At 25.4% G+C, this 23,848-nt stretch overlaps 5 protein-coding genes across 5 annotated transcripts; 2 read left to right on the top strand and 3 right to left on the bottom strand.

Annotated features, from left to right (window-relative positions):
- Positions 1 to 1,037: 1,037 nt before the first annotated feature.
- LOC122713113 (putative uncharacterized protein DDB_G0282133) lies at positions 1,038 to 11,219 on the top strand. Its single transcript, XM_043933266.1, has 14 exons — positions 1,038 to 1,097; positions 1,328 to 2,386; positions 2,463 to 5,175; positions 5,309 to 5,321; positions 6,017 to 6,148; positions 6,697 to 6,869; positions 7,366 to 7,516; positions 7,741 to 7,804; positions 7,906 to 8,000; positions 8,354 to 8,581; positions 9,004 to 9,175; positions 9,874 to 9,995; positions 10,109 to 10,516; positions 10,670 to 11,219. The coding sequence occupies exons 1-14, from the start codon at positions 1,091 to 1,093 to the stop codon at positions 11,117 to 11,119; spliced, it is 5,787 nt and encodes a 1,928-aa protein (XP_043789201.1). The 5' UTR covers positions 1,038 to 1,090; the 3' UTR covers positions 11,120 to 11,219.
- A 401-nt stretch (positions 11,220 to 11,620) lies between these two features.
- On the bottom strand, positions 11,621 to 14,095 carry LOC122713112 (zinc finger protein 239-like). The gene is made up of 5 exons (XM_043933265.1): positions 14,089 to 14,095; positions 13,621 to 13,788; positions 13,244 to 13,413; positions 12,423 to 12,588; positions 11,621 to 11,850 (listed from the first exon to the last, which is right to left on the bottom strand). The coding sequence occupies exons 1-5, from the start codon at positions 14,093 to 14,095 to the stop codon at positions 11,621 to 11,623; spliced, it is 741 nt and encodes a 246-aa protein (XP_043789200.1).
- Positions 14,096 to 15,670: 1,575 nt separating this feature from the next.
- LOC122713106 (pseudouridylate synthase 7 homolog) lies at positions 15,671 to 18,909 on the bottom strand. The gene is made up of 6 exons (XM_043933259.1): positions 18,616 to 18,909; positions 18,032 to 18,529; positions 17,431 to 17,904; positions 16,563 to 17,322; positions 16,312 to 16,463; positions 15,671 to 16,204 (listed from the first exon to the last, which is right to left on the bottom strand). Exons 1-6 carry the CDS (start codon positions 18,782 to 18,784, stop codon positions 15,933 to 15,935), a joined length of 2,325 nt encoding a protein of 774 aa, XP_043789194.1. The 5' UTR covers positions 18,785 to 18,909; the 3' UTR covers positions 15,671 to 15,932.
- A 450-nt stretch (positions 18,910 to 19,359) lies between these two features.
- On the top strand, positions 19,360 to 20,801 carry LOC122713114 (succinate dehydrogenase [ubiquinone] cytochrome b small subunit, mitochondrial). The gene is made up of 4 exons (XM_043933267.1): positions 19,360 to 19,560; positions 19,895 to 20,028; positions 20,137 to 20,333; positions 20,493 to 20,801. Exons 1-4 carry the CDS (start codon positions 19,506 to 19,508, stop codon positions 20,710 to 20,712), a joined length of 606 nt encoding a protein of 201 aa, XP_043789202.1. The 5' UTR covers positions 19,360 to 19,505; the 3' UTR covers positions 20,713 to 20,801.
- A 211-nt stretch (positions 20,802 to 21,012) lies between these two features.
- On the bottom strand, positions 21,013 to 22,306 carry LOC122713108 (pterin-4-alpha-carbinolamine dehydratase). Its single transcript, XM_043933261.1, has 3 exons — positions 22,119 to 22,306; positions 21,316 to 21,435; positions 21,013 to 21,236 (listed from the first exon to the last, which is right to left on the bottom strand). Exons 1-3 carry the CDS (start codon positions 22,245 to 22,247, stop codon positions 21,054 to 21,056), a joined length of 432 nt encoding a protein of 143 aa, XP_043789196.1. The 5' UTR covers positions 22,248 to 22,306; the 3' UTR covers positions 21,013 to 21,053.
- Between the last annotated feature and the right edge of the window lie 1,542 nt (positions 22,307 to 23,848).

Here is a 23,848-nt window from a genome sequence, read left to right as displayed (position 1 = left end):
AATAATCAAAATTATGAAAAAAATAGTTTTATAGTAATCGAGATAAAGCATATACCATATGCATTTTACATTGTAGATGGAGTTTTTCTTAAAAATTCATTAATTTTATTTTTGATTAAAAATGTTTATTGATAATAATTATAATTATTTATAATTATTTATAGTTTCAAAAAAAAACGAAATAATACGAAGTGATATTATTTTCTTTAAATATTATCGGCGTAAGAAATGTTGATGCTAATTCTTGTTGGCCGAAATTCAATTATCCTTATATTTTGACTTTCTTGTATGTATAAATCTGAAATTCATTTTGAAAAGAAATATAAATCTGCGAAAATTTTATGAATTGTTTCTATAGAAACATTTATATATATAGAATCAATTATACATAAAATTAAATTCTTTAAATTTCTCTATTATTTCTATATCTATAATATACTATAATATACTTCTATATACCATATTCCCAGATACTCCTATGGATATAGATATTTGAAATTAATTTTCAATCGATAATTTTTCCAACTGGCAATAACAATTGTCTGATTATTATAAAAAAAATGTCCCGTTTCTTTATTTTATGAATATAATAATAATTATTAAAAAATGTTTATAAAATATTAGTTATCAGTTACGGAAATATTAGTAATCAAGTTACGGAATAAGATATATAATATTTTCAATGAAATAATTCTATCTATCAATGTCGTAAATAGAATTATGAAATATCCATTTTATTTATAGTTAACAAAAATTAAAAATGTTTGTATTGTTACATCCTCGTAATAAATTTTATTTACCAGATTCCATCATTGGCTTGATGTATACTATTTATCTGAGAAAGATTTTGAACGTTTCTTTTTTTAATGCGTAACAATTGTTTACAATTCGTCATATTCGGAATATTACATGAGAAATAAGATGAATCATTGTAATAATAGCCATAAATTTTATGCGATAAGGGAAAATTATCTGAAAGCAACGATATAAAAGGATTTTGAAAAATTTAACCGAACAGTAAAGAGTAAGAACAAGTGTCGTTGAAGAAGATTTGAAAAGAATTGTAAAAATTTGTAAAAATTTGAAGAAAATGAAAGGTAATTTAATAAAAAATTAAGTATATGTACCAATGTTTTAAATAAATGAAAAATATATAAGCATTTTAAATTAAGTTATTTAAATTCTAAAATGAAAAAATAGAATCCCGAATAAAAAAAATCTTTCGTTTACGATTAAAAAATATTAATCGTATCTTTGTGTTGTTTATTATGAGATATATATATATGTATATATTATTCGATTCATTGATTCATTGATTAATTAACAGGCATTATTACCATTTTGCTCATCTTTTCCATTCACGCTTATACACATGGCGCTCCTTTCGACGAATCGGAATGGGTGTCCGCGATCGGAAAATTAGGAAGGGAACGAAACTCGAAGGAGAGGAATCTATTCGTTTGGATGCGCAATTCTGAGCGGAAAAAAAATGGATCAAACGTGGAATATCTACAATGGCTCGTGAAAAACTGGAAAGATAACGGCGAGAAGAATAGAAAGAAAGATAGGGAGAAATCTTTCGTTTCTTTAAACTTATCACGGTTAAAAAACAAGCCCGATTCTTTCGATAGCAGCTCCGATTCCGAACAAACAAAACTGAAGAGGATTTTATTTGGTAAGAAGAAATGGAATTCCGTGGAGAAAAATTCGAATGAAGAGCAAGAGAAGGAAGAGGAAGAGGAAGAATCTTTGGAAAAAATGTCTGACGAATTAAGTATTCGTAAAAAAAAATATTCCGATGAAAAAGATTCTCGTGAAAGAAATTTTGATAAAAATGATCATCGTGAAAATAATAATTTTTCCGAATCGTGGAATACGATGGATGAAAATGATTCGAGCTCTTCTGAAAGATCAAATAAATATTTTGATTCGAAAGAAAAAAAGAGGAAACGCGATTCAGAGGAATACGATAATCGCAAAAGTTCGAGTTCTGGTTCCAATTCGTGGGAGTTTGATAGCGACGAGGAAAAATTCAATGATTATTTAAAAGATTTGTTAAAGGAAAACAAACATTATAAGGAAATAACCGAAATGTTGAAAAATTACAAAACAGATGTTTATTACGAGAGATTGTACGAATGGAATAAAGTCAAGTATCTGGAATGGAGAAAAAATATAAAATTGAAGAATAAAATATTGGACGAAAAGGAAAATTTAAGTATGGAGATATTAAGGAGAATTTGTAACATATCGACCAACATTAGACGTAAAGAGCAAGAAAATCGATTAAAAGAGTGCGTAGGATTTTACATATTTACGAAGGATGAATTTAATTTTACAACGGATTTATCGTTGGTTCATTTTCAAGATACGAATATTAAAACAGGTAGGTAAAAAGAGATGTTTATTAGATTTTGTTTCATATCTACACAAATATAATCGATCGTTTGATCTCCCGATAGATGATGAAGAATCGCCTCCCAACAAAAGTTCCAATTATGGTCATATACGTACAACCGAAAGAATGAAAAATTCTTCGACAAACGAAGAAAAATCTTTCGACAATGGAAACAGAGGTGAAACTATCGACGGTGAACAAAAAGAAAAAAAAGAACAAGAACAAGAAACAAAGTCTAGTTCGCGAAAAGATGAAATAGATAACGATGAGAAGCCAACAGATCGAAACGTTGATAATTTAACACAATTAACATGGTCTTCACAGATTGGGACAGAAGAAAGAACACAAACAGCGAAAGATGAAAACTTGATAAATTTTGAGAACGACACGAATAGATCGGAAGAATCGAATATAATTCGGAGTACAACTCCTCGTAAATATTTGCAAACTGAATCTTCTGAAGCATCGGAAAATCGATCGACGATTTTCGAAGAAAATTCGAGTTCGAATATTAGAGATAATGATCGAAACAACGATTTGAATAAGAGTACAGTACCGAGCAATAATGGAAATGAGAATGTACGACAATCCGACGATACCGAACCAAATGGATCAGAGAATTTAAATATTAATGAATCCACGATGATTTCGACAAATCAACGAACAATTTCCCGATCAACTTCACGAATCGAAGCTTCTACAATATGGGCAAGAGATGGACTATCTACAATATCGAGTATCAAATTCGAAACAATTGATAATAACGATAATTTTACTACATCCAACGATATTAACTTTACAATTGCAACAAGCAACGATATATATAATAACGAATCGTTCAATGGCGATAATAACGTACAGCCAAATCCTAGTTCCGATAAGTTTAACGCATTAAGAAATGAAGAAACGATAAAAGCATCGAGTAGGATACCAGATACATTATCATTATCACCTGTATATCAAACAGAAAATTCTCAAGTAGCAACTTTAACGATATCTATAGATGCGAATAACGAGCAAACAGCAACTTCTACTTCGCAAACTATAAATTCTAACGATTTTAGAGATAAAGATCAGATGATGGAAACGTGGAGTCAAGAATCGGGAACAAGCTATACCGATAATGTTTCGATTACCGCGAATATTAATGTTGAAATCAATACTGTTCGAACTGAGAATGAAACGAATACTGTCAATTCGAGTGTAGCGAATACTCAAACAGCTTCAAATTCGACGATAGAAAAAGTAAGATCAACTGAAACTTTAAGTCCCGAATCAGAAACAACACTTATCGATGTATCGAGTAATAATGAAAAAGCTGATACGGATAAAGCAAACGATATTTTGGAAAATAAATCAACCACCGATGTTAATGGATGGACAAGTTCAGATAACAGCGAATCACCGATCGCAAGAGGAGACGAAGAAACGACGATAAATTATCAAACTGACGATTCGATTGTGACAAAAAAAGAAGAGGAAGCTGAGGCGTCAAACTGGCAAACGAAAACAATTTTTCGTGGAGACAACAGCAACGAACAAAATGTTAGCGTAATTATAGTCGAATCGAATAAAACTTTGATAGAAGATGATAATTTAATTATTACCGATATTAACGAACAAACAGATTCAATTGTTGAAACGATAAGCGATAATGAATCTACTACGAAAGATGCACAAATAATATTATCTTTCTCCCAAACTCCCAAAAAATTTGATATATTCAAAACGGAACGATCGATCGATGATCAATCTAAAACTATCGATTTTGTTAACGTTATCACGGATAATGGAAACAATGGAATTGATGATAATTCCACCAGTATTGACGAATCAATGATCGAAAGAGAAGAAATAACGACACTTTCTTCGGAAAATTTTATCGCTACCGTAATGGAGATAACGATGACTCAAACAATATCTTCGCAATTACCAGAAATAATTATCGGAACTGGCGACGATATATTTGAAAATAGAAACGATAAGAATATTTCTGAAATCACAACTTTGGAAAATTTACAAACAACATCGTTTCCCATGCAAACTAAAAAATCTAATACTGGTGAAACGAAACGAAGATCGTCCATCCAAACGGAAACAGATTCAACCGCTTTCACAAATAAAATAGAGGAAATAGAAGCATTTTCTTCGAATAGTAAAAATTCTACCGTTACGGAAGCAGAATTGACAACTGTAAAATTATCTTCGAAGTTAGAAAGTGAATTCGTAACTTTAGGAAATATAGAAACAACATCGTCTTTTCTTCAAACGCTTTCGAATAAATCTGAAGCAAACAAACCGATCGAAGCATCGAATACTCGAACTGAAATGATTCTTGTTGATAATAGCACCATTACGTCGATTAATATAAACGATAGAACAAATAAAACGAGCAATAATTTGAAAGATAGTGAAAAATCAACTACTAATATCGATAAAACAGATTCAAATAAATTTAGAACTTTGAAAAATATCAAATCTGATTATTCGTCCAGTGGATATGATAATACTACAAAAGCGAAAGTGCAAGCTGTAAAACTAGAAATAACCGTTTCTGATACCAATGGCACTAAAACGGATAATTTCATAATCATTGATAATAGCAATATTTTGGATCTTTTCAATGTATCAACTGGCAACGTGAAAATAAATTCCAATGTTAAAGAGCCAAATACACCAATAACGGATACTCAAATATATAACACAGTGGTTTCAAAAGCAGTTACATCACCTGAATTAATTATAAATTCAAATCCCGAATCTCCTGTAAATGAAATGCCTATTAAATAGGGATATCGATCCATGTAAAGAAAGTCAATATTGATTAAAATTATAAATTAATACATTACATCGATATGTAAATTGTACATTAATTATTTTTAATGCTTTCTCGCAATGATGAATATATAGTAATTATATAAAAGTATTGTTAATTTACGATTATTAAAAACTATTTTATTATTATTAAGAATAAATAATGGAGAATAAATAAATTAAAATAATTAAAATTAATGTATCTTTCTTATCGCGTAACACAAATCTTACTATCGGTTTAAACTACTTTGTTGTATATCGTTTCGTGAAAAAAATGATGTATTAAAACGATACAATAAACAGCGCAAGATAGAGATATGTTGGTATTATCATAAAGTTAGTTGTTGTGATGATCGTAACGGATCGGTGGCGTAACGAGTGTCCATTGTTCACCAACGCTGATCCGGTGGGTAAGATTCGTGACGGCATGGCAGTCATCCTAAAGCGATCGGTCGGTACGGTGTCCGTGACACGTTCTATATCGGTCAGTGATATCTCGACCTGTCCTCGATCGGGTCAAAGTGCGCATTTACAGCTCTCGAATAAACGCAACCAGTCGTGTCGACAAACTGGAACGACAAACCGCTCTTACTCCTCCACTTCATTCGATCGAATACGTCCGAACTCGATAATAATCGAATAAGTTATTCGCATGCTTGCTGTATCGAGTAAAAGGCACAAGTCCGAAATGTCGCTATTTGAAATCCAATAAAATAATCGATCGATTCTTGTTCGCTCGGTGAATCTTTAACGAGATCTCGTTTTTTGATTTATTTGAACGAATACTATCGATAATTTCATTAGTTAGAGTGTGTTCCGATTAAAGATAAGCAGGTGATCACAAAATTAGTTTTGGTTAACGAGATGTGGCCAGTTTTGTTAACCTTGGCAGTGACAGCTACTCTGGGAGAAGTGGTGAATGTTCATGTGAACAATGTGAGTAACGTTTATGGGAAATGTATCGTTCGACATAAAATATAATCGAATCGATAGATTTTATTAATTGATATTATCTTGTAAGAAAATTCGAAAAAAGTATTTTTTTTATATATTTTTTCTCTTATATATATTTGGAATGCGTATATTACGATTATCTTTTTAAAAAAAATTTTTAAAACAAAATTTAAACTTTTCATATTTAATCTTAATAATAAATAAGAATTATTAATAATCGAAACTGAGTAATATAATAATGTATTTTTGATGTATATTTTATCAGTTCTTTCAATATATTTCATTATTCGTCATCTGATATCAATCAATTAGTTACATTTAAAATATTTTATTGAAATAAAATTTAACGAGTGTATACGTATGTATAACATATATATTGAAATTAGCGTAATAATCTTTCTTAGAAAAGATTTAAAAAAAAGTCGTCAAATTTTCATCAGATTTTCATCATTCGTAGATATTTGCAGATTTAATTGATTAATCGATCGATAACGAAATGATCAAATTTATTACAAAATTTGCAATTTCAGGATACGCAATGGAAACTCGGATTCGAAGTCGATTACGAGAACGATCGTTTTCTATTGGATGGAAAACCTTTTCGATACGTTTCCGGCAGTTTTCACTATTTTCGAACTCCTAGACAATATTGGAGAGATCGTTTCAAAAAAATTAGAGCGGCCGGATTAAATGCCGTTTCAACGTAAGTTATTTTTCTCACGTTTTCAACAAAACTTTCAACGATTCAACGATTCGTTCGATTGTTTCCTGTTTTTGAAAAGAACAAATCATAATAAATCACATTATATATTTCTTTTTAAAAATCGCTAAAAATTAAAATTCGCTTAAAATTCGTTATATATATATATATATATATATATATACATATATAATTATATGTAATTATTTAATTTATATTTAATATATCTTGATATATCTCGCATCGGAAAAATTATTTTTTTAATTGGTTTTAAGATCTATCAATTTCTTGTCCTTCTTCAATGAAACGATATTGTCGATAATATATTTATATAACTTTTTACAAAATTTAATAGATTTTCCATGTATTTTCGCACAAAAACCTTTGGATTTAGATGTTGCTTCTTCTTTCAAACTAAATATCATATCGGATGAAAAGAATTGGACTCGAGTATCGCGTTTCCTCCATCTTCGTTCAACTTTCACAATTTTGTCTACAGTTACGTGGAATGGAGTCTTCATCAACCGAGTGAAAATGAATGGTATTGGACGGGTAATGCGGATTTAGTAGAATTTTTAAACATTGCCCAAGAAGAAGATTTATTCGTTCTTTTGAGACCAGGCCCTTATATTTGCGCGGAACGAGATTTTGCAAGTATTTCATTAAAATTACTTATATCTTATTTAAATCAAAAATTTATATATGATATAATTTGAATATACAATATATACACATTATTGTATATTAATAATATTTATAATTAAATAATTAAATAATTAAATAAGAAATAATTTTTATCAACAATGTATCGATTTTTAAAAATGATTTCTGCTTTGTATTATTCTTATGGTATTTATGATATATATTCATTTAGGGTGGTCTTCCTTACTGGTTATTGACACGAGTACCAGATATAAATTTACGTACAAACGATCCACGTAAGAATTTTTAATTCCGATTTTTTTTATTCCAATTTCAATACATATTTACTCCTTTGAAAATTTATTTTTATCATCGTAATGTTTCTTTCATTTTCTAGGATACATGAAATATGTGGAAATATATTTAAACGAAGTATTTAAAAAAATCATTCCCTATCTCAGAGGAAATGGAGGACCTATAATAATGGTTCAGGTAGGTGGTCAATAATGGTCAATGAATAAATGGAATATTTTTCTTTTTTTCTTTTTTATTTTTTATTTCTAATATCGACAACGTTTTCATAATTATCTGTCTAAAAAAAAAAGAAAAATATAAATTTATTTTTCTTCTTTTTAAAATTTCTTCTTTTTAAAAATTTAATTCCATTTATATTTAACAACATTAGAAAATTAAAACACTTTGCGAAATAAAATATATTCATATGGAAAAAATATATTGTTACATATTTGAAATCGATCAACTGTGAATTCAACTGTGATGAGAATGAAATATTATAAATTGTTTGTTAATATTATGCTAATAATCAAATTTCGATAATGTCTCAGGTGGAAAATGAGTACGGAAGTTATTCGTGCGATAAAGAATATTTACATCGTTTGAGAGATATAATGAAACGGAAAATTGGTACAAAGGCGCTTTTATATACGACGGATGGATCAAATAAGAATATGCTGAATTGTGGTTCTATATCAGGTGTTTATACAACTATCGATTTTGGAACTAACGCGAACGTGACGAAAAATTTCGAAATAATGCGTCTGTATCAACCGCGAGTAAGTAATTGAACGATCGATAATTGAAATAATTTTTAATTTGAAGAATTAGAAATGTATCTGTATGTTTCTAACAAAACTTATGTTTAGAAACCGCAAATGTAATGTAAAATTGTTATATATATAGTATATCGAGATGAAAATATTCTTCTTTAAGTTTACATCATTTATTATTAAAAAATATCAAGTTTGTAATGGTTGCTGCATCACGTAAGATCGTAAAGATCGTAAGAAAATCTTATATATATATATATATATACTCGAAATATGGAATAAAATTGTTGTGTGTTGCATATTTTAAATAAAATAAAAAATAACAATATTGAAAAATATTGGCGAAAAGAACAAAAGAATAAAATATAATTGTAACGATTATTAAAATGATTTAAAATAATTAATTTTATTTTTTTTTTTTTTTTTAGGGCCCATTAGTAAATTCAGAATTTTATCCTGGATGGTTGACACATTGGCAAGAACCGTTTCAAAGAGTAAATGTTACAGTAGTTGCAAAAACTTTAAATCAAATGCTATCTTTGGGTGCTTCTGTTAATATTTATATGTTTTACGGTGGAACAAATTTTGGTTACACCGCTGGTTAGTAAATCTTTCCTAAGATTTTATTCTGAACTCTTATTTGCAAAATTTTGTTTAAAAATATAGCAACACGCAAAAAAATTTAATTTATTTTATTATCGAAATTTCATTATCAAAATATCTAATCAAGACATTGAAATAAAAAAATATTAATAAGAAGTTGGACAAACAATGATTAAAAATTTCTTTTATGAATTGTAAAAAATATTGTATTTTGTTGATAGTACTGTAACGTATGCTATATTTTATTTGTGCAATTTAAAATGTTCGCCTTTTTAAAAATCATTCGTATCTCAAAATCATATTCCGATCAGAAACATATAATGATCACATGAATAGAATGAATGTCTTGCAAAATGTGTATACGCGATGTAATACTATCCATGAAAAAATATTTAATTATCTAAAAACATATATTATAATATAAATTATAATATAATTATAATATAAACAAATATGTATAAATTTCAAATACAATATATAAATATAATTTCCGATTACTTTGTAATAATTTTTATAATCTTTGTAATAATGATTTTACAAATTAAGATTAAGATCAAGTAAATTAAATCTTAGATTTAAGATTACGTTGTACATTGCAACGATACAAATACTAGATTTTCCAAGACATTCTATGCTATAATCCATGTATATAACGTATTGATTTAACGTTAAGTATCAAACGTACGATTCCATAGGGGCTAATGGTGGCGAAAATGCATACAATCCACAACTAACTTCCTATGATTATGACGCTCCGTTAACCGAAGCTGGTGATCCAACATCAAAATATTTCGAAATTCGGAATATCGTATCTAAGGTACTTACGTTTTTTAGTCTCTAATCATATTTTGTTTTTAAAAAATTATTACATATAATATATATTTATCATACACACACACACACACACACACACATATATATTTATTATAGTATTTGCCACTGCCAAACGTATCACTTCCAACAGTATCTCCAAAAGGAGATTACGGTTCGATTCTATTGTCGCCAATCCTGAAATTATTCGAACCTCAAGGTCGACAATTATTCGGAACAATTATCGTCCAAGGATCGCATCCACTAACGTTCGAAGCGTTAGGATTATCTCATTGGTTGGTATTGTACGAGACTGACATAATACATAGCCCTAAGGATCCTGCGATTCTGCACGCAAAAGTTCGAGATAGAGCATTAGTCTATGTAGATGATCATTTGGTTGGAACCTTAAGTCGTACCAGTAACATCTATCATTTAAGTATAGAGGAGCCTTATGGACAAAAACTAAAATTATTGATCGAGAATCAAGGAAGATTAAATTATGGAAATGGACTTCGCGATTTTAAGGTCTCTATCTCTTTTTTTTAATAAGCAACAAACAGTAAAAGTAAATTATAAACTCGTATCGTTCAATATGTATCTAATAGAAATTAAAATAGAAAAAATAAAAGATAAAATAAGATATATTTCTTCATTTATTGGATATTTTTCATTTATTAGGGAGTCACAAATGTATCTCTAAACAATATTCCCCTTGGACCTTGGAGAATGACTGGATTTTTGCTGGACAACGTCAACCCGCTTATCAATGTCAATTCCAACATATCTGTAAGCGGAACTCTTCATGATGGTCCCGTCATACTTCGAGGAACTTTCTCGATCTCTGACCAACCGATGGACACGTATTTAAACACTGATGGTTGGGGCAAAGGAGTTGCTTTCGTGAATGGACACAATTTAGGTCGATACTGGCCATTGGTTGGCCCTCAAATAACTCTTTATATTCCTGCATCTTTTTTAAGAATAGGCGAAAATGAGATAGTGTTAGTCGAATTGGAATATGTACCAAGCAGCGAGAAAATTAAATTGCAAAAGGAACCGATACTTGATTTCGGTGCTAAATATTCAAATAATGGAGATAATTCGAACGATATACGTGTTTTGGTTTGATCGATTTTTAATCTCCTTTCTTTTTCTTTAAAATATTCAAATTATCTATATTATTGTTTAATGAGAAACTGTGCGAACATAAATAAATAAATAAAAAATACCATTATATTTTATATCATTTCTACAGTAGTATGATATTTCTTAATGAATATTATCATGCGCATATCTGTTATTTTGTCCGTATTCTCGTAATTATTATTATTTAAGGAGAATTAAAATTAACAATATAATAATTAACAATAATGACACAGTTTTAAACGCGACATTACAATTTTATTACATTCATTAATATAATTTATACAATATTAAATATTAATATTAATATAATATTATTAGTATATTATATTATTAATATTAATATAATATTATTAATTATTAATATTAATATAATTTATACAATAAATAAAATTTATTCGCATACATTTATCTTTCGCTTGAAATGATTCATTTTCAACATTTATCGCTTTAAAAAACAAATCAATTATTTCAGTTATTATATTTTTAATAGTGGAATGGTATCCATGAAGTCCAAGAATAAATTGCGGGAAATTGACTTTTAGTTACTTCTTCGAAAGTAAATGCAGTTATCGTTGCTCTATTATTTTCTATGTTTAAACAATTAACGATATTTCGATTTATCACATTGAAATCGTGAGATCGTTCGTGTGATCGTAAATTATTCATCATAGAAAATTGTTTTTTGCATATATTACAATGATACGATCGACTTCCTGAAAAGAGATCAATAATTCCTCTCTAAATTTTTCTTTTCTTTTCTATAAAATAATAATTTATTTTAGTTTTTAAAAAAATCAATAAAATAGTTGCTTATATTTCTTATATCCAATGCTCGAACGGATCGAGAAGAAATTGGGTTGGATCGGTTCGGCTCATATCCCGAAAATATCTGAAAATTTGGGAATTTCAAGGATTTTTAAAAATATCAAGTTCTTGTAAAATTTTAAGGAAGTAAATAATATTTTCGGAATATGTCAAATTAAAAGAAAATTTTCAAAAATTTCAAAAATGATATCTAAGTGAGAAATTCGAAATTCTCGGGAATTCTGACAATTTACCGACAATCACAAAATAGTTTCGAGAATTCGAAATCCAATCCCGAATCGAGTTTTCGATCCAACTTGACATTTTTGAATTCTCGCATGTTTCTAAAAGTAGATATATCTTTTTATTAACTTATTTATTTGTTTTATTGATTAATTATTAATCTTTTTTTAATTTGTAAAGTATTAAAAATCCGTGAAAAATTATAAACACTTGTTGATATTTAATTAATATTAATTACCTATGTGCACTTGCATATGGTGATGTAGAGCTCCAGGTTTGCAAAATCCCCGATTGCAAATCGAACATCGGATAGGCCAGTTACCACTATGAGAATACCCATGGGCCTTTAAATCACCAGGAGTTGGAAAAGAGCGACCGCATTCATTGCATTTATGAGGTTTTTCCTACATATATATATCATGATTGTCGATTAGTAAATTATTATCATTATTATATCAACTTTAAATATGCTATCTTAATATCCTTGCCTTACGATACATCATTTATAACAAAAAAAATGACATGATTTAATTGTTACATTTATGATGACATTTCGTGTAATTAAAGACATTTCATAATTAAAAGAAATATATATAATAAAATATGAGATTACATATATACTATATTCAGATATTATAAAAAATAATTATTAATTTTTAAATTATTAATCAAATTATGTGGATTGTTTTATCTTATAAAATACATATTTATAAAAATAATATCATCGCAATGTTATATTTCTTTTGTATATGTTATATTTTTTTTATTTGAAATTAATACAATAAATCAATTATTTACTATATATATTTCAACAAAGATATTGGATACCATTTGATAGGTAAAGTAAATTATCGATTCGATTTCTCCCGTAATCTATCACCGTTTATTTTATCGTTAATGTTATATTATATATTATATGTTATATTATATTATCTATACAAATTGATGCATATAATTTATTATTATAATTAAACGATTTAATATTATCTTTATGCTGTTTTATGCTGTTTATAAGATATTGAAAAATATTAACAACTTTAAAATAGCATTAATAAAAACCTTATAATGAGTCATTCGATGATAATATAAATTCGATGAAGCCGTGAAACGTTTCCCGCAAATGAGACATTCGTGTGGCCGTTCTCCAGTATGTATTCTGACATGTGTATTCAACGAGCTACTTGTACTGAACATTTTTCCACACACAGTGCAACCATGTGGTTTTTCACCTATTAATCATGTATAATTTTTCATTCCATTGTAATTCAATTTTATTTCTATAAAAACTTACTATTGTTTAAATATTTTTAAAAAAGTAACTATGCGAATCACAAATATAATTATATTCGAATTTGTAAATTATAATTGATCGATATCTGACGAATTACAAATTAATATTAATTAAATTAATAATAATGAAATTTAATTACACTAACCTGTATGAGTTCGTAGATGCCTTTTGAGCAAAGACGGTCTGTCAAAGTTTTTGCCACACGTTTGACAAGATAAACAAGATTTTTGAAACTTTGATGAATTTAAATTTATTTTCCTTTCGGAATTTCGACAGCTCAAATCTAAAGGCATCTCTTGCATTATGTTACACACTGTTTTATTTAATAATAAAATTACTAAACATAAATCATAATTTATTTAAAAATATATCTATATTTTAATAAAGAGCGAAACTCATATTAATATTCTAACAATTTAAACGATTCATTCAAAAAATTTAAGCAATTCATTGCAAAATCGAAATATATGTTACAATATTAATACAATGTTACAATTTGTTTATATATATATATATATATATATATATATATATATATATGTGTGTGTGTAAAAAAATTTAACATTTTAACAAATTGAAAAAAATTATTTATTCAATTATGTTTGATTCTTACCAGACATAACAAACTTTTTGCAAATTTTCTTTTAAATGAAATGATTTTATTTTTTAAATTTTTTTTAATTAGTTAAAAATTTCACAAAATTTAATACTAAAGATAAAATTTCCCGCACTTCACCAAAGAATCCAAACATGAAGAAGGATAAATTTGAATTAGATGCTTACTACCCCAAACAGATGCCACCGATCACAAGTGAGAAAGAGGGTTGTAACTACGAAGGCGCATGTCGAGAGGCGGTATTTTTTTTCTGAAGGGCGGAGTTTGATAAATGCATCTTCTTCTAATCTATCTCATCGTAATACATTATATATAAGTACTTATTTGCAAACATCTTTTACCATGAATCTACTACAGATATATTTAATATATTAATAACTATGCAATAACACAAAATTGTTTTGAAAAATTTTAAATGTACACAATTGATAATCTTTGTTCTTTTTTTTTCTTTTATAGATATATTCTATTACTCTTTATATTAATAATTATTTACGAATAATAGGTCAATCATAATTAATTGTTTATTACATAACAAATATTGAAATTGAAATATGTGGTGAATAATGATCCAAATATAAATACGGGATTAAATATTTTTAAAACACATATGGAATAAAAATACATAAAGTATTTTTTTTTGAAAAGTAAATATTTTATCGCGTGAAATTTTTATGCTCAAATCAAAAATGATTTGAAAATTTTTAAATATATAGAAAATTAACATATAATGGCATTACGAAATATAATATATTAAATAAAAATAATATATTGTCACTCCATATAATTTTTTCCATATTATTCTATAGTGTGAATCGGTACCAAGAATGTTAAAATGGCACCGCATTATCACATAAAAGTAAAAGTCATGCAAAAATTTATTTGTAATATACATTTTCTTTAAATAATTTAAAAAATATTCTTTCGTAATGTCCAATAATTTCAATAATCGCATTTGTTATTTATAGTTTTTTTCTGTTAGAATATTCCCTATAATAAAATATACTGTAAGTATTGAGAATATTTAAATAAATAAATGATTTGGAATAACGCTTAATTATCTTAATAGAACGATACATATTTCAACAGTAACGCTACGTCACGATATTGACGATTTTTCACGGTATTCTACAAAAGGTAAGATAATTTGTTGTACGGCATTGGGATGCCAGACATGTCCTGCAACGTCATTCCCTCGTTTGTCATCCGAGAGGATATTAACGCTATAGTATCATTGCAAATCGCTTCTTCATCGACCACAATACCAGTAATAATACTTCAATTTATACAATGTATATCGAAATATAATCGTGGAAAATCGATTTTTAAGATGTTTCATATTTATTTTAAACTTTTAAAGAAATTATGGGAAGCTTTTAAGATTATAAAATTGGGACAAATTTTTAAAAAATAAAAAGGAGCTATTCAATTTCAAGATATTTATTCTAACGAATAATACATTACAAATCATTATGTTTTTTTATATCATTATATTATTATAACAAAAATATTTTTTTTTCTATTTAATATAAATATATATATTATAATTGAATTAAGCCAAGATCATATGAATCAGGATTGAAACATCCATGCGTCTTTTTAACCCATAATATATTTTAAAAAGTAATTAAACCAACTTAAATATCATCTTATTTAAGATGAAAATAAATCGTTGTCACTTTTTCACTATTCATATAAATAAATTAGAATTCAAATAAATATTCATAAAAAAAATAAGCGGATAATATTTTAATATTATCTTAAAAATAATTATGCATTTCAATTTATATGCACTTAATTAATATTCTTTTATTTAATTGTTGAAAAAAGTAATCACAGATTCATACTGTATCTGATATTTCCATTTTATCATCATTCGATTTTTGTTCTTCGATTTTAGGATACTTCTCTGTAATATCAGATTTACTCTCATCTTCGCTCTCTATATTATTTTTTGAGGTTTTTAAATTATTCGTTTCTGCATTACACGCGGCAGAATGAGCAGCTTGTGCTTGCGGAGAAGTATCAGATTTTAAAATTTCACGCAATGCCATAGTTGCGTATGTAGAAGGTTTCAAAGACATTTGTATTATTATGGCTTTGAATCTTCCTTCTGAAAAATTAAAAAATAACAGAAACATTTATTACACTTTTGATTTGTATTAATCTTATGTATCTATTATATATTACAAAATTAAGTAAAAATATAAAGCGTTATACTTGGATCATCTTTTGGAGGTGATGATTTTCTCATTTCATCGATATCGCACATAATAAGATCGCTATGCTTCTCTGTATAATGCATAATTTTCCAAGATAAATTTGAAGGAATTTCTAATATTTTTCTATAAGCACCTCCTAAACTATATTTTCTGAAATTGAATAAATGTTATAAATTATACAAAATATAGTATTATTAAATAATAGTATTATTAATAAATGTTTAAAATTTATCCATAATGATTTATTACTTATTTCTCTGCCTCAAATCGGTTGTTAACCCGTCTTTTGCTAAAAATTCATCGAACCATGGCTTGGCATAAGGTGGATATATAACTCTCCAACCAACCTGTGGCATTAATACATCTGCCAAAGTATAATTTGATAAATCATTTTCTTCGAGTACTTTTACCGGTGGTAGATTACTTGAAATTTCACTTTGTTTTTCATTCTCATCAATTTTAAGACAACATTCTGCAGCATTCGTTACTTCTTTAATTGAAGTATTTGGTGATTTTTCTAAAGTTTTAGTAAATTCCTCGATTTTTACTTTCAAGTTTGATCCAGCATCAAGTTCATTTATTTTTTGATCAAGTTCTTCCGTATTAATCTCAGTTATGATTTCGTTTTCGTTATCGTAAACGAATTGTTCTTCATTATCATTTTCTTTTATATTATTTTCATATACTAAATCTCCCACTATAGGATTCTTCCCAAATTCTTTTATTCTTCTTGATACCATATGATTCCATACAAAACTTTGATAGGCATGAATATACATTAAACGAGCATTTCTTGGTATTGAATCCAAAGCACCTTGAGGATTACTATTACCAGATGTACAAAGACCTTTTAAAAGTGTAGCCTCTATTTTATCACATCTTTTAATCCTTTTGTATGCAGAACATGCATCTTTAGTTGTTTCATATATTTTTCTAGCTTCTACTAAATCTTCATCTTGTTCTCCTTCTCTGGGTTTCAAAATTAATTCAATAGCTTGATTCCATTTACCTATTTTTATTAAATTACAATAAAAAACAATTATTATTAAATTACATTACAAAAAGAAACATAAAAAAATTAAATTATTAATATATTTAAAATAAAAAATAAAATTACCTTGAAGTAAAGCTTTGCCTATTTCATAAGTTGGTATAGCAGCTACAGTACCAAATCTTTGTAAACCGTAATAATTTATAAATCCATGATCTCTCAAAGAAATCATTGTTTTTTCGATTTGATCATCTGTCCCATTAACATTTCTCAAAGCAATTCTAAAGCAATTACCATTCAACATACCTAGTTTTAATGATTCTGTTCCAAATTTAAAATTTCCTACATATGCTCCATGTACGTTCTTCGCTGCTTTTAATATGTCTGTAGGTGTAACCTTTCTCACGCTAACCCATTGAGTAGTCCATGCTCTACGATCCTTTGTTCCAGCATAAGTAAAATTATTTGGCTTCAAATATAAATTCATGGCTAATTGATTTAAAGCATCCATTGTATCCATATTTACTTTATGTAACAAAAAATAACAATATTCTCCTCTTTTCTTCCAATCTATCCTATCATCTTTTCGAAAATTATGACCTAAAAAGAATATATATGAAATTAATGTAATATATCTTTCATTAATTATTATATAATATTATTATAAATTAATAATTAATAAAAGATATATTACATATATTGATTTAAAGCTAAATATCTAACATACTAGCATTATTATTTTTCTTATTTGGCAAAATCATCATGATTTTTTTATTTTCTTTATCTATAGTTTGACTAATAACATTCTTTATTGTTTTAGCAATTCTATGAATCGCTCTTCGTTGATCTTTATCCATATTTGTCACATCGATTTCTATAGTCGATTCATCCGATTCTTTCAATCCCTGTAATTGATCCCAAATTGTATCTGATTGTATAATTTTTTTTAAATCTTCTAGATTCTCATTTTCTTCTCCATCTGATAAAATGTCTTGATTTGTTAATTTAACAATTTGTCCATCAAGAGCAATTTCGTTAACGTGAAAATCCGTATATCTTTCTTTGATAACACCAAAAAAACCTTCATTTCCTATAAACTCTATAATACCAACATCGCATTCTTTTAGCCGATTTCCCACTTCTAATTTCTTTCTTTTTCCATCTGATTTCAAGCTCGACCAATTGCGTTTAAATGATTTTTTACCAAAATTATCATTTCGAAATTCTTTAAAAAAAATTCCAAAGATAAAAATATCAATTAATTTCGTAAAAATTAATAATCAAAATTAACTTCTAATTCTGAAATCTTACCATTGTTATATGAATACCTATTTTTGCCATAATAATTAGGTGATCGATATTTTTTGAAATTTTTTTTATATTTATTTTCATATTTATTTTCTTGTACAAATTCTTGTTTAATATTATGATCTTTAAAATTATTCTCGGAATCAATATTTTTATTTACCGTTTCAGACATTATATCTAACAATTCTTTGCGAAATTTTTAGAAATTGTTTCTTTACTTCGCAAAAGAAAAATTAGTTTATTTTAAAAAATTCTTAAACTAATCAATAGAATCAGTAATTCAATATAAGTGAAATATTCAAGATATATATTTTAAAAATTATTATTTCCAGAATTATAACCTTGAATGAATAACACGTGCTTTAAAGCAGTGTTTCTCAACCAAAGATTTCAAATAATTTTATATAATTTATATATATAATTTATATATTCTAGAAAAGAAATTAAAAAAAAGAAATTATATAAAAATGCATATATTAGAAAAAAGATTATTATAAAAATATTATTTATACATATATATATATATATATCATACATATAAATTTATACATTTATTAAATTTATATATATATATTTAAAAAAAAAGTAAAATAAAATTATTTTTATTAAATACTTCATTATAATTAAATTATTTTATTTTATTTATTAATTATTGTCAATTTATATATAATCAAAATTATGCAAATTGTTATTTCAGTCATTCGATAAGTCGATCATAAAAATTGACGTGAAGATAGACAATGTAGCAATTGTCTAACTAGTATATAATTATTTTTTACTTGTTTGAGATTGCAATTATAATATATAGCTATCATAAAAAAATAAAAGAAAGATTTGTTAATCTCAACAAATAAGAGCAATTTTCAGAAAATCTTGTATTTTGTAATTATAAAATGATTTTAAAAAGTATAGCATCTCCTAGCATTTTTCATAAGGTTAGACAGTTAGGTAAGTAAAGTATTGGAATGTATTTCGATTACTTACTTTTTGATTTACATAATTTCGACTATTTTTAATGACATTCATATAACCTTATTGGAAAAATCTTATTATATCTTATTATATCTTGCTATTCAATATATTATGCGAAAAAAATATATATATGTAATATAAAATTTAATATTAAATAAAAATGTAATCATTGATTTTTTTTATTAAATAAAGATTATATCATTAATTCTCTAATTTACGAAGATATAAATTTAATCCAATACTTGGAATTTTTACAATATTTCTTCTTTTAATACATTATAATATAATAATATTATTTTTATTTTTACAGAATCATTTTCTAAAACTACACTTTTTGGAAATTCGTGTAAATTGTTACAATTTACTAGAAAATCTACTAATTTTGCCATTTTTAAGCAATGTTTAAATTCTAGTCTAAATAAAAATGAAAGACAATTACTAAAGGTAATAATTAATAACATTTAATAATTTAATAAATACAAAATTAATATCATTATTTTATCATTATTATATTCAATTTGCACTATATAATTTTTATGATTTATATTTTAGTTTCCAACAAATACCATCATTCTAAATACAGAAATAACTCGCAAAACAGGTACAACTGCAAGTGATCATGTACGTATGTGGGTTTTAGAAAAAATTGCATCAGCAGCACTTCCAATTATAATACCTATTGCTTTAACAATGGAAAATATTATTTGTGATGGTTTAATGTCCTTAATAATTGTAATACATATGCATTGGTAATTATCCATTCTTTGTTATTCTTTTTATTCAATTATTTTTTAAAATTTGTTATTAATTATACATTATCATCATGATATTTATGTAATGTTATAATTCATTAATTCAATAATGTCTTACAATGCATTAATTTATTTATTTATTGAAATTTCAAATAGGGGTCTGGAAGCTATTATTACAGATTATGCACGTCCTAGAATTGTTGGACCACTATTACCAAGACTTTTGCATCTTTCATTGATTTTCCTCTCAGCAATTACATTATGTGGATTATTTTTACTTATAAATAATGGTCCTGGTGTTTCAAAAGCTATTAAAGAAGCTTGGGCTATTGGCAAAGAACCACCTCCTAATGATGATTCCAACTCTAATGAATAATTTTTTAATATATTATTAGATAACTTAGATATTTAGAGAATTTAATTTCTTGTAAATTATTCAGAAATAAATTATATAACTTTAATTAATATATTATATTATTTAAATAATATTTATGAAAATTTTTATTTTAAAAAAAATTTATAACAAATTTTATTAATATAATAAACATTAATTGTTTTATATATTTAATTTATAAGTAATGAAATACATAAAATATCTATTATCATAAATTTTATAACAACAGAATAACATTTCTAATTAATTATTATTATAAAAATATTTAAAAAATTAATATTATTATTATATATCATTTTTATTATATACATATATTCTTAATCTTAGTTTTCTTCCATTTTAGCAATATTGTCTATAAAAGATGCAAGTTTAATATCTCTTTGTGATAAGCCATTTACATCATGAGAAGATAAAGTAATGTTTACTTTATTATAAACATTAAACCATTCAGGATGATGATTCATTTTTTCTGCTTGCAATGCAACTTTGGTCATAAAACCAAATGCCTATAATATAAACATATAAATTATACTATATAATATTAAATATTTAATATAAAAATGCATTCTTAAACGCATGACATACCTGATTGAAATTTTTGAATAAAAATTCTTTGTAAATAGCATCTCTATCTTGTTGCACAGACCAATTGTTAAATAACAATGGTTTTAAATCTTTCTCTCGTTCTTCTTGAGTAAGTTTTCCCTGAAAAAGTTATTAAAAAATATTATACAATTTAACTTGATGTAAAATATTTTCTAAATATAATACTGTTAAAATCAAAATAAATTTTATTAAAAAAGACTAAATTTAAATAATTCATTGTTATTTGACAAAATTATAATAATGAAAAATATTTTACTTGACAATATCACGATATACTTGACAATATAACGAGAATACGAGATCAATACGATTAAGGAATTCTTTCGATCGTTTTTTTATTTTGCTATATTATATATAATAAATTCTGTGTAAATAGAAAATTATATTTATTATTATTCAATTAATTAATTACAATTTAATCAAAATTTCGTTTTTTATCATTTTAATTATAAAAAATTATAAAAAAGTTATTTGTATATATAACTTTGTAAATTTGTAAACTTCTTGAAATTTCAACCACTTGTTGTTATTTGCCCAAAAACAATACAAATTATGATATATAATATATATATTAATTTATCTAAAATAATAAGAATTCATAAGTAAAATCAACAATAATAATTTAAAAATTTATCAAATAATTTTAAAATTAATAATTATGAAATATTGAAAAAAACTTCTAGTTTTATATATATTCTGTAACAGGTTAAATATTTTATTTTTCATATATTGTAAAGAATAATAATGTATTCTATTTTATGAATATATTGTAATAATCTTACCATTTTTTCTTTTTTTAAAACAGAAGTATATATTCCTCTTTGACCAAAAATATGGAATATCTTTTCCCGAGGAAGGGAAAATATCATTTCCCCACCATTCGTTAATCGCATGCGCGTAAGAATCGACATAGATTAATGTATGTATACTTTCTTTTTTTCTCAATTATATTGAAAGATTTTATATATATATATATATTATAAAATAAACAAATATTTTACTATTATATAATAAATTATTAAAAATTTTTTTATCAAAAATTATTTATAAAAAATATCAAATATAATTTTATCAGATTTTTCTATTATATATGATAATAATACGTATATTTATATAATTTCAATAAAATATAATTTTAATAAAATATTAATATAATTTTTTAATTTTTATTTCCTTTTATAATATAATTTTTTGAAATTCTGTAAAATGATTGAAAAAAATAAAATTATATTTTGTTTTAATGTAACATTAACATAACCTTACCAATAAATTTTATTTTAAATTAAGAAAAAAATATGATATATACTTATAATATTATCGTAATATGTTAATATTTCTTGATTCTTAATAATTTTAAGATTAAGATTATATATTATATAATTTTTATAATTTTTTTTCAAAAATCACTAAACGAATTAATATGTATGTACAACATATATACATATACACACACACATATATATATATAATATATATTATCTACAAAAAATCTCTATTCAGTTTCAGAAAAAAGCGGTATATTTAAAGTATATTTTTATTTTTTTGTAAATATTTTATTATATTTATTAAAAATTATATAATTAAATTCAATTAATTTACGCATAAATTTAATTATTGTTCGATGAATCAATGAATTTTATTTCACTTATTCGTGTCAGTTTTGAAGCAATCCATGACCGAGTAACAGACTACCGTTCAGATTTACTCTCTCTTGTCACGGATATTCAGTCTCTAACTATTCCACCATCGTCTATACGGCAATGTTGTTAACATGTATTGTATATTTGTGCAATATATTTTCAGATTGGAGTGCATCCTAGAGCTATACACGTTATCTTATTCGTGGATGAAAAATAAAATTGCGCAGCCCTTTCGCTCAGATGTTGGTGCATCTAGATAGATATGCGATGCTACCGTTTCTTTCACCATCATCCTCTGTATTTTTCACATAGTTTAATAGTCTAATAGTTTGATAGTGACAAGAAGTGGACGATCAAGATATATTTTGAAGTTAAATTAAAAAGTTGAGCAATTGAAATTAAAACAGTACAAAAAATTGACATTAAATTAGCAAATGCATCAATGAATTGATGATTTTAAAATTCTTTACGGAATTTCTTTGAATTCTGTATAATCTGTATATCACGTCATACGAATATAAATGAAATATTTATACATAATGGAAAATTCAAATATTAAAATCATACATTGTAATATAAAAATTTTAAAAAGAAAATAAAAGTAATCTTGTAAAAAAGTTTTTATTTTTGGAAATATTAAGAATATTTTGTATCATCTTCTTTTAAATTATGTTTTCTTAATAAAAAATTGCAAAATTTAAATAAAAATTTTTAATTTCAAAAATTTATAGAAAAGTTTCACATGCTATCTTTTTTTCTAATCATATCTTATAAAACAAAATTATAATATTTAATATATATAACATGAATTTTTACTATAACAATTATAAAAAAATATTTTACATATAAATTCTTTTCAAGATATATTTTTC

Source organism: Apis laboriosa, unplaced genomic scaffold, assembly GCF_014066325.1.
Source record: "Apis laboriosa isolate Shangri-la unplaced genomic scaffold, ASM1406632v1 scaffold22_cov146, whole genome shotgun sequence".
Lineage (NCBI taxonomy): Eukaryota > Metazoa > Arthropoda > Insecta > Hymenoptera > Apidae > Apis > Apis laboriosa.
Note: the sequence above shows the minus strand (reverse complement) of the source record. Positions and strands in the feature narration are given on the sequence as shown.